Genomic DNA, 17,335 nt, shown 5'->3' with positions numbered 1-17,335 from the left:
TTTTTGAGATTTTTTTAGCGATAGACACTGCACTGGTCACCATGGTCACGCAACAGGAGCTGCGTGCAGCAAGAAGCTCGAACTCGAAGCTAAGAGTAAGATTGTAAGAGGAGGATACACTGCGGATCAGCTTCCATTCAGGATTCTTCTCGTTTGTATCAACTAAATTGTCAAGACAAGTGTAAACTTATAAGCTCCCAGGAGCTTACTTTTGATGGTATCAACTATCAAGAGTACATGGGGCTATGTACTCTTGATGGTATGCATTTACATGTAGGCTCCCATGAAGTTAGAGCCAAGTGACAGCCCGGCGCCACTTCACGTACAGTATTAAATAGTTCTTGTGCTACACTCATTGATGTACCTGCAACCCGACCCAATAGTGGGGGGGGGGGGGGGGGGGCGCTAGGGTACCCGTTCAACCACTTCCAGGCGGAGTTGATTAGCTACAGTCTACATGCCTACAGTGACATGACACATATGCGATAATGTCCGATATTGCATGCTCAGCTAAAGCAAATTGAGCGATGCCCTCCAGGGTAGCCCGCTGACTAGCCTGGAGCCAGAGAGCACTAGCAAGCCATAGGGCCCTCCCTGCCATGCACTACAAACCCATAGTATAATTACAGTATTCCATAGTGACTTGACATCACGCTGGTTCGTCACCACAACTGACACTGGCACGAGTAAACGGTTAATGGGGTCTTGGTGGCTACAAGTACTGTAGCTACAACTGCGTAAAACCCTGTCAGCACAGTCGCATACTTGATTGCTTCAGACGTTATCAGAATCTCAACGAGAGGGAAGGCTGGGATGAGACAACTCGGCGATATTGCTACACGCACGAATGTCAAAACACAGACAAACAAAAAAGAGAACGAAGCGTAGAGTGGTGAAGCCAAACTAAAACAGATCATGATAGAAAGAAATGGAATAAATAAGCAACTGGAATTTGAAAAAAAAGAGGGAATCAAACTTCGAAAGTATGGACTCAACGGGTAAAATACTAGTACCCAGCAAATGGATAACCACACATGAAGGACATGTCAGCGAAACCATGGCAGCAGGTTTGTTAGAACAAGGTGAAGTCTTTTGAACAAGAAGTAGCTAGAGCACTGCTCAATGAAATCCGATCGCGTTTAGTCAAGTTTGTGCCCTGCACCAGTTCACCATCCCAGTGTTTGCAGGTCTACGGCTACACAGCGACTGGCGTGGCGTTGACTCGCTTGATCACATTACATGGAGCAGCCCTGTAGTTTCTGAGGGGGACTGTGCAGCCGTCTCGCGGCAGTATAGAGCGCGAGAGGCAAGCTAGTGCAGCAGTAAGGTAGTGAGACGCAACAGAATGCAGCTCACATGACAATGCACTGGAATGGTGTGCATGTAGTCTACGTCAGCAGTAGGTTCAGAGTCCGGCCAAACGTTGCAAGGCTTTGGCACGTCATGAGTGCAAGCACGCGCACACTCACACGGTAGATAGTCTTACAGTGACTTCAACTTGTGAAGTGGATTTCTTGTAGTAGATCTACCAGCACATCCATACTGTCAACAAGGGTTAGTCAAATGTGCACCAAGCGGTGCATCGACGATCTGAAGCGTGCACACGGACAAAATTACAATTGATACCACACAAACTGTGTGGGAGAGGAAATAGAGGAAGGAAGGACTGACGGAAATGAAACAAGAACCATGCACAGGGTTCTAGCCAAAGGGGGTAGGGGGGGGGGGGGGCGCAGCGCCCCCTACTCTGTTTGCGCGCCCCCCTGTGAAAATTGCCGCCCCCTACTCATTTTCCGATTTTCGTGTTTTTCATGCATAGATGGTTCGTAAAGGCACATTTGTCTGGGGTGAAGTCAGGGATTCGCCCCATACGTTGCATTTGGTGTGGCAAGACAATATTGGAAAGTGGAAAAATGGGATATAGGGTAACTGTTTCCCATGCCCCCCCCCCCCCCTCTATTTTGACTTGGCCAGAACCCTGATACATACAGGGACTGCAAACAACCGTGAACTCTGTAGCACCGTGCAATGGAGTGGGAACAACATGAACAGTTCTGAACATCAACTCTCATTCCATTATATAAGTCCCGGAGAGAGAGAGAGAGAGAGAGAGAGAGAGAGAGAGAGAGAGAGAGAGAGAGAGAGAGAGAGAGAGAGAGAGAGAGAGAGAGATAGAGATAGATAGAGAGCGAGAGAGAGAGAGAGAGAGAGAGAGAGAGAGAGAGAGAGAGAGAGAGAGAGAGAGAGAGAGAGAGAGAGAGAGAGAGAGAGAGAGAGAAAGAGAGATAGATAGATAGATAGATAGAGAGAGAGAGAGATAAATAGATAGATAGAGAAATAGATAGATAGAGAGACGGCGAGAGAGACAGAGAGAGAGAGAGAGAGAGAGAGAGAGAGAGAGAGAGACAGAGATAGATAGAGAGATAGAGACAGAGATAGATAGAGAGATAGAGACGGATATAGATAGATAGATAGAGAGAGAGATAGATAGAGATAGATAGAGAGAGAGAGAGAGAGAGAGAGAGAGAGAGAGGGCAGGGAGGGGGGGGGGGAAGGGGAGGAGGAAGGATTGGTTCATTCGTCAGCAAACAAAAAAGGCGCAAGATGAACTTACCCAGTCATGTTCCTGTACCAAGTCCAGTAGTAATTTGAAGAGGTGACTGCGTCGAAGTGTTGACACGGAGCCAATTAAGATCAGCTTGTGCTTGGCACGCGTCACTGCCACATTGGCACGACGCCAATCCAGCAACAACTGTCCAACCTGCCAGGAACAACAAACCCATCAATACCATCATCATTACAATTCTTCTACTTCAGTAAAAGAGAGAGAGAGAGAGAGAGAGAGATAAAGAGAGAGAGAGAGAGAGAGAGAGAGAGAGAGAGAGAGAGAGAGAGAGAGAGAGAGAGAGAGTTTGCACATGGGCGAGAGAGGTAGAGATAGAGAGTGGGTGCGATGCTGGCGTGGAGGAGAGAGACATAGAGAGAAAGGGTGCGCGGGGGTGAGAGTAAGGCTGCAACAATGGTTCGAAGGTTCGGTTACTCGTTTCCAAATCCGAAAGAAGGAAGGCTGCGATTAATGGAAGAATCGAAAGAGTCGAAACCAAGTTTCTGAAGGCGCTTAGTCTCAAAATCTACTTTACACTCTGGGAAGGCATGCCGTGAGCATGAAATGACAAGAATGGCAACAACAAGTGAACTATTAACCCTTTAAGAGCCGCCCCATACTTGAATGCAAAACTTCAAAAGATCGTAACTCAGCCCAATCTCACTCAAATCCAGTGATCGAAATATCCAGGGTGAAGAGAAAACTCTCACCTGTCGGGAGAAACAATCCGTGAAGCGCTGCGAGCAACGGTTCCTGACATAAATCACTCGTAAGTTGAGCCGCGATCGCGGCAATTTCAAAAGCGCGCAGTGCGACTTTAGTATTGAGAATTTTGAGACTTTCGTCGCGCAGGTTTACTTGAATTTGCACGGGTTTCACTGTTGATATTGTCAAGAGTACACGGCGAAAAAATTGGAACTCCACGATCGAGTAAAATGAAATACCTGGAGCGGGACGCAATTGGACGCATTTGGGGCATTTTTCGTACTGTCGCTGCGATCTAGCGCTAGATAGACGGTGTGCTGGCTATCATGATCGACCTCATTCTCTTCCTCTCGCGGAGACCGTTCCAGGAAGCCCTAGATTGTGAGGATTGAGTGAGTAGAACTGAAGCTATGATCCAAGGAACATGAAAAAATGCAGAATTTTGAAATTTTCCTGTGGCTCTTAACCCTTTGGAGTCCGTAACTTTTTTGCTTCCGCAGAATTTGTGGCAGTCACGAAAATGCGCACTCCATTTCCAACATAACTTTGGTTCTACTTCACCAATTTTGAAGATCTTGGGCTCGTTGGAAAGTTCTTGATGAGAGGAATACAATGAGCCAAAACTCGCCAAGAGCACTATTCATTGTCCGTCACAACGCGCCCCAAACGCGAGTCCAGCTCCAGATCTGAGACGAAATCGGTCTCCTGTAGCCATTTCACTGAATCTAGCTCGGAACTGTTCAAATGTTTTCGAGTAGAAGCTTACCTTGCCGTGACTTCGCGCCGCGCCGGTCCTGGCACGTGCCGCCTGTCATGAATCTGGTAAAATCCCTTTTTTTCACGCACTGCTGACTCGCAGCACGCAGCGCAGAAAATTTGAAATGTTTGATCGCTCGCCGCTCACTCAAACTTCATTGGCGAGACTTCGGAGCTGTTCGCGGCGAAAGCTGAGAGTTTTCTCTACCATCTAGACCCTTCGATTGTTGAATTTGGTCAAGATTTGGCCGAGAACCGAAGGTTTGACTGCGCCCACATGCATACAAAATGCCCATGGTTCGAAATCGAACCATGGACTCCAAAGGGTTAAAGGGTTAAAGGGGAAGTTAAGGCAAAAATCAAAATTTCACCAGTTGTAGTCTTCGGGGTGCTGAGTCGAATGGTCTTGGTCCGAGAAAGCTGAGACGCTCCCTTCCTACTTGAATCCCAATCGAATTCGCGCACTTCCACCGAAACTGGGTGACTGCGCCCTACTAGATGGGGATTTGTATGCAAAATGTCACTAAAAGCGCCATTTCGTTCTTATAAAAGCACGGATGACCGCGATTGGCCCATATGTTGTAGTCTTTTGGACGCTGAGTCGACTGGTTTTGGTCCGAAAAGGCTGCGATGCAGCGTTCCTCCTTTATTCCCAATCGAACATGCTTGAACAAGCGGTCACGTGCTCCTGGGTGCCCAAATCACCTGGTCACCACGCCAGCAGGCGACAAATTTCACACCAAGGTTCAACTCGAGTGACAGGAGTGCACCCAAAAAAGGTCAAACAGGCTAGTAAGTTGTACCCTGCAGGCACGGTGACCAGGTGACTGGTGTACGCAGGAGCACGTGACCGCTTCTTCAACCATGTTCGATTGGGAATATAGGAGGAACGCTGCATCGCAGCCTTTTCGGACCAAAAGCAGTCGACTCAGCGTCCAAAAGACTACAACATATGGGCCAATCGCGGTCATGCGTGCTTTTATAGGAACGAAATGGCGCTTTTAGTGACATTTTGCATACAAATCCCCATCTCGTAGGGCGCAGTCACCCAGTTTCGGTGGAAGTGCGCGAGTTCGATTGGGATTCAAGTAGGAAGGGAGCGTCTCAGCTTTCTCGGACCAAGACCATTCGACTCAGCACCCCGAAGACTACAACTGGTGAAATTTTAATTTTTGCCTTAACTTCCCCTTTAATGCCTTTCCACAGGTTTGCCTTCAAAGCTAGCACCTACTCATGCATAATTTATTTTGTTCTGCACGAGATGACGATGTGTATAACAATGCTGTGACAGGTGCTGTAAGATGCTCACAGCGACACACTCAACAGACTCAGAATGCTAGAACCTTTGTTCATTTAGACTAGAATGATTCTTCAGTCATTTAGAATAGTCATTGCGGCCCACTGAGAGAGGGAGAGCACGCACGCACGCACGCACACACACACACACAGGCGTACCTTGCCACTGGTGTTACTGCGAACCAGGGAGACAATGACACACGGCTTGTCACGACCCTGGTAGCGATCTACAGTATTCACTTCAACAGCCTGCAAGGAAGACGCTGTGACGGAGGATTGAGTGCTAGCATCCAGGGAGTCTGTTTGATGAGTGGTGCCTCCCTTCCGATGCTCCAGTTGCTTCAGAAGACGGGAAATCGCCTTCAGCTGTTGCCGATAAATAGATATTACACCCACGTCAGTCGCGTGCAGACCAGCCTGAAATCAAAATCAAAATTAAAAATATTCATACGTTTGAGGGAATTGAAATGGGAAATGTCTGAAGAAAAATGGACAACCACCACCAGGGCTCAAACCAGGGACCTTACTTTTGGCCAGCAATGCTCTACCGCTAAGCTAAGGTATAGTCGTCATCCCAGCACAGACCACGGGCGTAGCTCACACATCCGCGGTGTGTTGACCATGTACTGGAGCACATCCATGGTGTGGTGACAATGTACCACTGGCAATCTCTAAATCTCATAGTTGCAATGATTTGTACCTACTATGTTAGTACCCCCTATGACAGCCAGTTGCAGGTGTGCTGACCGCACTATGCTGACTACAAGGATACAGTAACACGAGCTACGCGCCTGAAGACCGTTCAATATTCTCTTCAGACTTTGAAACTCGCACCTCCTGTGAAACTACAGAGGCTAGTGGGGCTGCACCAACACACTTCATGTACAAGTAGTAAAAGTAAAGGAAAGTTATATATACGATCGCATTCGCCGGTGTGATGATCAGATTTCAGCCTTTGGCTAGAAAACATACCAATACACTTACTTGGCATAACAGTTTTAAAAACCTTGCCATTGCACCATTGCGCATGTGTTGAACACATACATGTACGTAGAACAAAAACAAACAAATTAAATTGTGTGAGGTACCTTGAGCAATGACTTGAGAATGACACCAACGAGAGCTGCTTCAACTTCGTTGTAGACCAAGCCCGGCAAGTTCTGCTCAGTGCCAGGAACCTGTGCGTGTGTGGTGCGTATGTGTGTACACGATGACAATACCAGCAGCAGCAGCAGATACCACAGAGGTGTTAGAGGGTGAATGCAGAGAAGAGCAAGCACAACACAATAACAACCCACCAGTACCAGTATACAGAATACTACTTCGATGATCAAAGAGTGATCAAAGAACCACCCATACCCAGTCATTGAGAGCAGCCACACCAGCATTAATAGGAGCATGGCAGTGGCAGCAGAGCAAATGAAATTGCCATTGCTGCTACCTTTGGCCCTGCTTCTTTGCCCTCTTTCTCAACGAACTTTGTTCACTGCAACAACAGATTCAAAGTTATATTGTGCAGTCCAGCACAAGTCTTACATTGCTCAATGTGTAGATATACACACAGAGCATAGGCACACAGTAGAGGACGGGCAGTCGTTTCACAATAGAACAATCATCAGACGTCTGATAATCATTTATCGTGAAACTCAGAGTTTCGATTAAAGCTGATCATCCTCTACTCGTACCGTGTGATTCAGAGCGACATGATAACGCTAACCCTAATCCTCCAACAAGACATAGTTTTATATATCTGGTAGGAAAACTAACATTCTGCATGATGGCCAAGGTTGACGTCGCACATTTCCTTTCTCAGGTTGTGGGGCTATCAGCACATCTGTCATGGTGACTTCATTGCGGCTGTGACAGCAATGCTGTGTGCGGCAACATTATCAATTTTATTCACTTCCCAATGGGAAGAGCCAGTATAAACAGAGGGGCGTGAGCAACCCTAGACCTAACCTGATCCGTATTGAGGAAGATGACGGGCTGCTCAGGTGATAACGTCTTCAACAACCACGCGGCCGTGGGGTCAGTCTGATGCTGAACATTGAAAGCAACCAAAACAGCACACACACACACACCACATCATACAACACCCCCAAACATGTACATTCACATACACACAACATCACACACATACACGATAATCATGCATAAGAAATAAATAACGATGGCTGGCGCAAGACAGGGAAAGGTACTCAGCAATGAAGCACCACTGAATTACCACCGCACACAGACACTGAAGCAATCCAGAAAGACAAAACAAAAGCAAAATCACCAGCAACTCACACTGCTCAACTGTGTCCAGTTAGGCAGACGAAGCAAGCTACTAGCGACTTGGTCCGTGCCACACTTGAGACGATGCGAGTACACCAATGTGTTGGAAAGGAGCATTAGATCCCTGAATGCACGGCACAAACAAACATGTCACGCTGGTAATGAAAATTTGGAAATACACAAACCGAACAACAAGCATGGCTGTCTGTCATCTGACATAAACCACTTGAGTACAAAGACAACGATAGCTTGGCATCTACTATAGTACAAGTAGAAGGCGCTCAGCTTAGTTTCCACATGCAGAAAAAAGCCTGGCCAAGCAGCTGGCTGCTTTCAGCCACCGTCTGGTCTGCAAGGCCATTTCCCCTGGGCAGCGTGTGAACTGAATGTGCATTGGTCACCGAGGTTTCAGAGACCACTTGAGTAGAGAAATGTTCTATAAAAGCAAATCTTCATGATGGAAAAACTGCTATTATTTCCCAGAAGTCCGTCAGAGGGCTGGGACATTTTACTATTGAAATACCTCCCTCTTATCAATTGTTTTTGCAAATGCGCCACATTCCGCCGAAATATGATGGATGTGAGGGTAGGTGTGTGTGTGTGGGGGGGGGGGGGGGGGGGGGGGAGGGATATCACCAGGCTACGCCCTAGGAGACTAACGTTCATACGTACTTGTGCATTCGATACTGGTGTCGCAGGTTGGTAACAGCGGCTGGATGTGCCTCCGCCAAGCGCCGGAACAAGCTGACTGACATACCACCCTCGCTACATAACAAAGCAAAGAAAACACACACAACAATGCACTGTGCAGTAAACACACAAATTGGGATAAATGTGACGCTTTACTTTGGTCATTTACTGGAATAGAGATTGGGCGACTGAGAACAAATGCATGCGTGTGTGCGTGTGAGCGTTTACGTGTGTGTGTGTGTGTGTGCTTCTCTCGAACTCTCTCTTCCACTCTCCTCTGTCTCGGGGGCGGCGTGGCCAAGCATTTGGCAGCTGTACACCAGACCAGGCCAGGTGTGTGTGTGTGTGTGTGCATGTGTACAAGTTTGTGCGTTTACTGGCCGTAGTACCTACTGAAACAAGTTGCAATCCCCTGAACTTTTAGAGTTAGACAGGAGAGAAAGTGTGAGACCCGTCGGTCCACACTGCCTGGACAAAGTGTGAGACCCGTCCACACTGCCTGGACATACCGTGCCAGTGAGCTCTGGACAAGCGGTGGCAGCTGGTACTGATCACCGACCAAGACGAACGTCTCCGCCAGGCGAATCGGTCCAAAGCACATCGGCATGGTGATCTGCGACGCCTCATCCACGATGCACACATCAAACGATTGACGCGCCAAGGCCGAGTGACCGATACCGTGGCACGTTGTTGCCATGACTTTCTGTATACAACACAAGAAAAACAGAATAAGTTAGTGAAGCTAGTACGATTGCCTACACTCATGAAGGTAGGTCAGAATCTGTCTGTATCCAACATTCGGACGACACTAGTAGCTGAAACACAGACACACACACCGACTCACACACACACAGACACACATGTGCGCGCACACACGCACACACACACATGCACACACACGCACATCACCACCACCACCACCACACATGCACACACGGACGCACACACATACGCACACGCAGACACACAAACACCCCCCCCCCCCCCCCCCACACACACACACACACTACACAATACAATATCATCAGCAGCTCCTCTCACTTTGCCAGTGTAGAAATGTTCCAGCTGAGACACAGTTGAGAACTGACTGCATGCCACTTCAGATAGGTACGGGTGAACGGCAGGGTGCACCTTGTGACGCTGACCAAGACGAACAAAATCCACACCATCCTATAGAAGAAGCACGCACATAATTAACTGCATTGATCAGGTATGCCGGGTTGCAAGGACTGATTGGAACACCCAACATGAAGTCCTCACTATACATGTACATCTATACGCGTCGAACGGCAGCTAATGCCTGCTGGATTTTCACACGCTCAAAAAAAAAAAAACTTGAAACAATGTTCCATCATATTCAGTAAGTTACTACTGCCTCCGGCATCGGTTTTGTTTTCGGATACAGTGCATAGTCGCTGACACAACGATGACTTTCTGGATTGCGAGTGCCTCCCTCCCCCCCCCCCCCCCCCCCCCCGACCTCATCACTCATCAGGCTCAGGCTATCTTGGGCAGATGTCTTCAGACCGATCGGCAGGATTAAAATGAGTGGCAGACTCTGCATGCAGACTTTTTCTTTGAGCACAGGAGGAACTAAACTCAAGTCGCGACCCCGCAGTATATTGCTGCGTCACTGACTATGTAGTATGCACCATGCGCAAACTCACACACCAGCCTGAATGCAATGGTTACTGCTACAAGTACTTGCATTATTTCATGTTAAAACCTGTACTAACCGCAATCAGCTTGAGTAGAATGTTATCAACGGCACTGTGTGTGTAGCTAGTCAGCAGCACACTCCTGCCACATAGGACTAATATACGCACAAGACATGCTATGGTCGTGGTCTTGCCTGGACAATGGCAACAACAACAACAACACCACCACCACCACCACCACCAGCAACAACAACATCTCTCATTGGCCACAGGCCATCGTGAGAATAAAAGATTTCAAACAACAACAACAACAACAACAACAACAACAACAACAACAACAACAACAACAACAACAACAACAACAACAACAACAACAACAAGAGAATAAAGATTTGAAACAACAACACATGGGATGCTGAATTACTCGTGGGTGCTACTGAATCCCAGGTGACTGACGCCATACATGGGACCAGAGAGTATATTTAAGAGTACTGCAACTTCGAGTGCTGGTATATCGTACAAAGCAGCACTTTAGTAGTACTCCCTGGATTACACAAATCACACAAACGCTGCAGAGCATGCATCGATCTGTGATATCGCACGGAGAAACCACCGTGTCCCGGGCAATGCATAACTACTGCACGAAATTCGATCTTTGACATCTACCCCTCATCCCACACTATCTGTTTGATGTGTCTGCTGCAAGGCTTCACAGCAAACCTTCAATCAATATAATTATAGTGCATAGGATCTCATGAGTCACAACACAAGTCATACATCTACATCTACTCGTGTGCATGACAGTGTGTCCGCCCAGGCACTACAACAAGATGGTGTATTGTAGGCAGATCAGCCACAATAAAACACACCGTGGCCTATCACCTACAATGCAGTGGGTGGTGAGAAGATACTAGAAGTAATTCACTAATCTAGACTGGGGAGGGGGGCTTTTGACTGGCTGGCTGCTGGCCGAGCAGGGATTGGCATGATCTGTGGATAGGCAGGATAGCTTCATTGGCACCATACCTGTTCCTGGCATTCCGAGAATCAGTGCATAGTCCTGCGCACATAGAGCCTGTGAGAGCACACACAGCACAAGCCAACACCCATACATACACATAAAGCAGTTCGTTGGACAATTGGCTGTTTTTTTGTTTGTTTGTTTTTTCGGCTTTTCCGTAAGAGCCAGACAACCACAGCAGTAAACCTATGGCCGTTATACACATTTCGACAGCGGTGTGGACGGGAGTGCAACCATGCTGTATTGTTACACTAAGTGCAGATATACCATTGTGAGCGCGGAGTGAGCATGCACAAGCTGCCCAGACCAGTGAGCTTGTGCAGTCAAGGCCATGCACATGAACATCAGACTATGCAGTATGACACAGCGAGTATGCACTTGAGAAACGTCAGCACATGTACTCACTCACTGCCGTAATTTCCCCCGTAAAGCAAACACTAATGGTCAGTACAGGCGCTAGACAGGTGCAGTACACATTAGTAATGGATCTTTGCATCTTGTATCTCACCCGGTCAATGGCATGGCGCTGATCAGAGTTGAGCGTGTCAAGCAATTCTTCTACTTGGTCCACTGAACAACACCAACAAGAACAAGAACACCATGACCACGCCCACCGGCACCGCCCACAACAACAAACAACAACAGCATTTTGTCATTTTGTCCTTCTCCTTTTTCATCATAATTTAATTGGCTTACCATCCGAGTTGAACAACAACAGCGATCGAATTAAACCGATGAAGAATTTAAACAGCAAGAACGGCAGCGGCAGCACTACCAAGAACAAGCCTCATCACAAAGTCATGCAGCTACAGTCCGTGCCGGAAAATCCCGCAAACCATCACGGCATCCCTTGATGCAGAATAGGCGCGTGATCATGGCTAGTGTACTGTTGGCTGCAAGCATGCAGACATGCACTACTGGCTGTGAATTTCTCAAGACTCCGTGTCAACGAACTTTGAAGTACTCTCTTCTAAGGTATCACATCTGTGCCACAGACCCTAGCAGCAGGACAGGAGAGGGTTGCAGTCTTCGGAGCTCTAGTCTAAGCAGTAAGCACCCCCCCCCCCCCCTCCACCTCCCCCATCCTTGTTGTAATCATCCCCAATATGCCAACCAGTCACGGCAGTGCCAGTAAGCTACCAGTAGCAGCTACAGGGAGGAAGAGGTCTCCTCTTCGACAAACCCCTGATAGGTCGAGCACAAAGTCTCCCGTGGTGGATCATCTACCTCCTGACGAGCTTCGACAGCAAAATGGATAACTACAGAGGTAATGAATCTAATGATGCTTTACTGGCACTAAGTACCTGCCACCATGCCGTTAGCACAAAGAGGACAACACACTTACTTTTATCCGCCTGTGCTGAAAACGACTGGAACTGCTTGGCTGAAAACGTGCATGGCAGCTGAGACTGCGAGAACGCCGAAGCTCGCGTCAGGATAGATGAGCGAGCAAATCGCGGTGGCGATAAGTCCACAATCAACGAGCGTATCCGAGAATCTCTGCAAGCATAAACACAACAAGAAGAAAAGCCTCTTCACAATTCATCATAGGGAAGCTTCCTTCAATAGGTGGCACACTAGCGCAATTCACACAGATGAATAATTCAACTGGACTTCAATTTCCATTCCCTACACATGCTACTCCCAAACACCAGCTTCCTGCAAGCCAGTTCCTTGCCCTCACCTGTCTTCATTGGCAATGAATAGGTGAGCTAAGTTCCCCCAGAGAGCACCACCGACATTTAGACCAGCGTTTGCATCTACACAGTACAGAATAGGATCACCCTCAGAGTTATGGCCAGGTAGCTGCCTGAAGAAAAGAACACACACACACACACACACGAACGCACGCATGCATGCATGCACGCACACGCACACACACTGACCATCATTGACTGTCGTTGACACTTGAAAGACATACATGCATAGCCCTACCACTGAAGGAGGGGTACAACACTTCACCATTACACTCACTCGCACTACTGTAAAAGCCATTATTCTAACGAGGCGCATATATAACGATTTTCCAAAATTGACTAGTTTACGTGTACCAAAGGTAACGATTCTCACTCATTCTCAACGCTCAATAGGACAGTATATGTATCGATTTCTGCAAAGGCTGTAAAGGCTTTTACAGTATTCTGTTACAGATACACATGACACTACATCAGTTACTGCATAGCATTCGCAAAGTGACGCGGTGAAGAATGTATCAGAAGACACGCAGACACAAGCTTCTCTTTGAAAAAAATGTCAAACTTTGTGTCGTGACCCGAGGTCGACGACGCACAGCCATCCTAGCAACCTGGCAGACGAGGGGCCAGCACCAGCTGACAAGCGCTCAGCTGACTGATGGATGCGAGTCGCGCCAGCATCGCATGTGCACAGTACGGTAACTTACCGCATCTTTTCTATTCACTACATCATTACTACTCATTACATCACTACTACTCACTACATCATTAGACATTACTACTACTACGTAGCATTTATACGCACTTTAATACTACATTGTACATAATCATACAACTGCTACGATGCTGCATAATCTCGCGCCTTGTCAACTGTCATAGTCTATTAACTAGTATCTTCTTCCATTCTTGCATGTTGTATCCCGCCGTTATGAGACGTTCAATCATTATGAATCTAGCTTTGTCCGTTACTTGTCCCCTTGTCCCGCCGTCTAATATGATTAGTGAGTACAGTATGTGTGCTCTGATTGGTTGTTGTTAGTTATTGTTATGAATATAAGTCCCTGTATTTTATACGTTCATCCTCTCGCTCCGGTACTGCTTCGATCTTGATCTCCTCTTTCTTCTCTCTACCTCTGACCTATCTACAAGGTATGTCCTTGGAAACGGAACTCTTGGTGGGCTGTTGAGTGATGGCGTGCATATATTGTGCACTCGGGATTCTGGGTCTTGCTCACACTTCGTGGCGGTCCTATTTGGTGTTGTTCGCAACGCAGGCTTTTGACTGACCCTTGGGGTCGGGTCATGACAATTGGTGCTGTGACCAGGATCCGTCACTCAATGTGAACTAATCCTCGGTTCTTTTTCTGGTGTGGCTTTTTTTGTCTTATCCAGAATGGCACAGGAAATGCTAGAGGAGTTCAACGCCCTTACGCAAGAAGCAGGCCAGGGGCGGGAGACTCCAACCAGGCAGAGCTTGGAACGGGCGATTGCTTTATTTGAAGGCGTGGGTCGCCCCGACCAAGGGCGACACTTGCGAAAATTGAAGGAGGACCTGGACTTCCTGTCATTGATATCCTTCAGGATATTGGGCCGGCATGCCGGTCACCGCACGGAGGAGTCAGAAGAGCCACCGAGAAGGGAAACTCGTAAAAACTCACGTAAGCCTAAGAAGGACAAGGCATCTCCTAGTGCCAAGAAGGACTTGAGTACCGACACGGAACTCCCAACGGACTTGCCAACTACCCCCGACAAGTCTGCGTCACAGTAATGTGCGGCCTCTTTTATTGGATCACATAATAAATTAATAATTCAATAAAAGTATTATCTAAACCTGGCTGCGCTCTGATCGCGTGTATGGTGAGGAATGGAGGCTAAGACCGAAACTGTGGGGAAGTCTCATTTTCTTGAGATTGTTTGGTCAGAACCTGGCGGCATGTATAAGCCTTTGATACATGAAGCGAGGAACCTGGGCATATATCTAGAACCGACAAGTTGTGTACTCGCAAGAGGGCTGGTTCGGGATATAAATATTCGGCAGTCACATTGACATACAGGGTTGGGTCTCTGGAGTCACGCTTGTTCAGCGGTAAGAACGGGTATAGGTGTGTAACACATTTTTACACGGTGCCATCACCGGTGGTATATCAGGAACTGCAGTTTGAACTACTTCTTCATGGTCATGCAGTCACTAGAATGAAAGTGGTCGTTGTTCACTTTTCTTTCTAGAAATGAATGGAGATGCTGTCCTTTAGTCAGGCAAGGCTAAGACACAGCATATTCAGGAGAGGACACACAGGCTGACGAGAACGCCAGCTGGTGTAATGTGTGAGAGGGACACCTTCACGATTTTTTTCCACTATGGAGACGGGCCGCCAGTCAAACTGGCAACACCTGTGCGAAGACATGGGAAAGCGCTTTGCGCCGGCAAGTGAAGCTGCGAAGTATAAATCGCAGTTTAGAGCTCTGAGACGAGGCCCAGGCGAAGCCATTCCGTTAGTCACGGACGAATTACGTAAGCTGGTGACTCGGGCTTACCCGACAGCCACAGAGGACTTGAGGGAGGAACTGGTCCGCGACCAGTTCATCGAGGCCATGACACCGGCCAGGCTCAGAACGAGGCTCCTAGAATTAGCTCCAGTCACCGTACAGGCGGCTGAACAGCAGGCACTACACCTCGAAAGGGTGTGGGATTCACACGACATGGGTATACCACGTCATGCTAGGATATTGGAGGAAGATAACCCTCCTATGTTAGTGGCTGCGGCAACCCGGGAGGAACCCTGGAGTCGTATGTCACGTACTCTGGACCAACTGGCCGAAAGGCTAGATCACATGGAAAACCGAGGAAACCGAGCACGCGGACCATTTATGGGGTCGTGCTTTACATGTGGGGAGAAGGGCCATAAGGCATATGAGTGTTCTAATAGAACACGGGGTGGTGCACCAAACCGACACCAGGCGGGAAACGGACAGTGACCGGGGCGCGGGATCAGCCCTTGGCCGAACATTGCCCAGATCCCAAACCAGGCCCATCCGCCGGTGGTTCCCGGAAACGGGAGACCTCAGGTATGACGGTGCCAGGGTTGCTTAACGGACGGAAAATCCACATGTTGGTGGGCACAGGTGCGTCAGTAAGCTTGCTTGCGGCACGACGATTAGGCGAATTCGATATCGAGCAGGAGGATATACTCCCTCCTCCGGATAACCCGGTATTTGGCGCTGGAGGGGATGCTCTCCAGATTGTTGGAACCAGTATTGTAACACTGGAGATTGGACAGGCTACGTGCTTGCACGAAATATGGATTGTAAACCATTTGCATCAAGAATGTTTGTTGGGACGTGATGTTCTGGCGAAAATTCCCTGCAAGATACAGTCTGATGGACAAAGTCTGAATTTTTCAGCAGACAAGGCCACGGTTCATACCGTCAAACCAGTACGGATACCTCTGTCCTTACGGAAGCGTGTGACAATACCACCTCAACACGAGATAGTGGCATGGGCGTCCTTACCGAGCGACCTGGGAATTGACCCGGGTCAAGGCTACCTAACCGAACCTGATCCGAGCCTAGGAGAGGAGTTTGGGGTTTTGGCGGCGTACACGATCACTTCCCCGAAAGGAGGGGTGGTCCCAATACGTCTGATCAACTGTTCAGACGAACAGGTGATCATTGAAAGGGATGTCTCTGTGGGCACATTGTGTCCTTTCGAGACTGTACAGACGGTTTTTCCGGCTGCTGATGACACGGAAACTGTCCCAAACATGGACCACTGGGAGGACGCACCATCGTCCGCCGAATTGTGGGAGGCTCTACATGTTGGTACGGATGGCATGTGTCCAACCGAGCTGGAACAGCTGCGGGCAGTGGTAGAAGACCACAGGGACGTGTTTGCATTGGACGCAACTGAACTCGGACGGACACATGTCATGGCTCATGGCATTGAAACTAATGGGGCTGCACCGGTCTACCAACCGGCGCGGCGTATGGCTTGGACCAACAGGTCCACAGCTAGAGACATTGTGGACAAAATGCGTGATCAGGGGATCGTGGAGGATTCCACGAGCCCTTGGTCGGCACCCATCGTGCTGGTGGGGAAGAAGGATGGCTCTACACGGTTTTGTGTAGATTACAGGCGGTTGAATGACTGCACGACCAAGGACCCGTTTCCCCTTCCGCGGATGGATGATACTCTTGATGCATTGGGGGGGGGGGGGGGGGGGAGCGAAGTACTTCTCTACGTTGGACTTATGCTATGGGTACCATCAGTTACCTATGAAGCCAGAGGACAAGGAAAAAACGGCTTTTTCCACACCTGATGGACACTACCAATTTACGGTTATGCCCTTCGGTGTGTGTAATGGACCTAGTGCATTCCAGCGCTTGATGGGTGCAGTCCTTAAAGGACTACAATGGCAAACTTGTTTGGTTTATCTAGATGACATCATTGTTTTTGGACGTACATTTCCGGAACATTTGGACCGCCTCAAGGCGATTTTTGCTCGCCTCCGGGCAGCGAACCTGCGGCTAAAACCTTCGAAGTGCTTTCTCTTCCGGGAGAAAGTAGACTTCTTGGGGCATGTGGTCACCGCTGACGGTGTCCAGACGGACCCGGCGAAGATCCGGGACATAGAAC

At 48.4% G+C, this 17,335-nt stretch overlaps 1 protein-coding gene across 1 annotated transcript in view; it reads right to left on the bottom strand.

The window, feature by feature from the left end:
- Nucleotides 1–555: 555 nt before the first annotated feature.
- The window catches only part of LOC135816115 (DNA replication ATP-dependent helicase/nuclease DNA2-like), a 41,750-nt gene continuing 24,970 nt past the window's right edge, over nucleotides 556–17,335 (bottom strand). Inside the window, exons 24-37 of the mRNA XM_065329487.1 lie at nucleotides 12,693–12,818; nucleotides 12,354–12,508; nucleotides 11,517–11,578; nucleotides 11,014–11,062; nucleotides 10,066–10,181; nucleotides 9,371–9,499; nucleotides 8,839–9,032; nucleotides 8,312–8,404; nucleotides 7,652–7,763; nucleotides 7,322–7,402; nucleotides 6,451–6,540; nucleotides 5,522–5,779; nucleotides 2,615–2,761; nucleotides 556–1,590 (exon numbers count right to left, since the gene is read on the bottom strand). Coding sequence (XP_065185559.1) covers nucleotides 1,546–1,590; nucleotides 2,615–2,761; nucleotides 5,522–5,779; nucleotides 6,451–6,540; nucleotides 7,322–7,402; nucleotides 7,652–7,763; nucleotides 8,312–8,404; nucleotides 8,839–9,032; nucleotides 9,371–9,499; nucleotides 10,066–10,181; nucleotides 11,014–11,062; nucleotides 11,517–11,578; nucleotides 12,354–12,508; nucleotides 12,693–12,818 — 1,657 coding nt within the window. The 3' untranslated portion in view covers nucleotides 556–1,545. The remainder of the gene's footprint in view (nucleotides 1,591–2,614; nucleotides 2,762–5,521; nucleotides 5,780–6,450; nucleotides 6,541–7,321; nucleotides 7,403–7,651; nucleotides 7,764–8,311; nucleotides 8,405–8,838; nucleotides 9,033–9,370; nucleotides 9,500–10,065; nucleotides 10,182–11,013; nucleotides 11,063–11,516; nucleotides 11,579–12,353; nucleotides 12,509–12,692; nucleotides 12,819–17,335) is intronic.

The sequence above is a fragment of the Sycon ciliatum genome, chromosome 4, assembly GCF_964019385.1.
Source record: "Sycon ciliatum chromosome 4, ocSycCili1.1, whole genome shotgun sequence".
NCBI lineage: Eukaryota > Metazoa > Porifera > Calcarea > Leucosolenida > Sycettidae > Sycon > Sycon ciliatum.
Note: the sequence above shows the minus strand (reverse complement) of the source record. Positions and strands in the feature narration are given on the sequence as shown.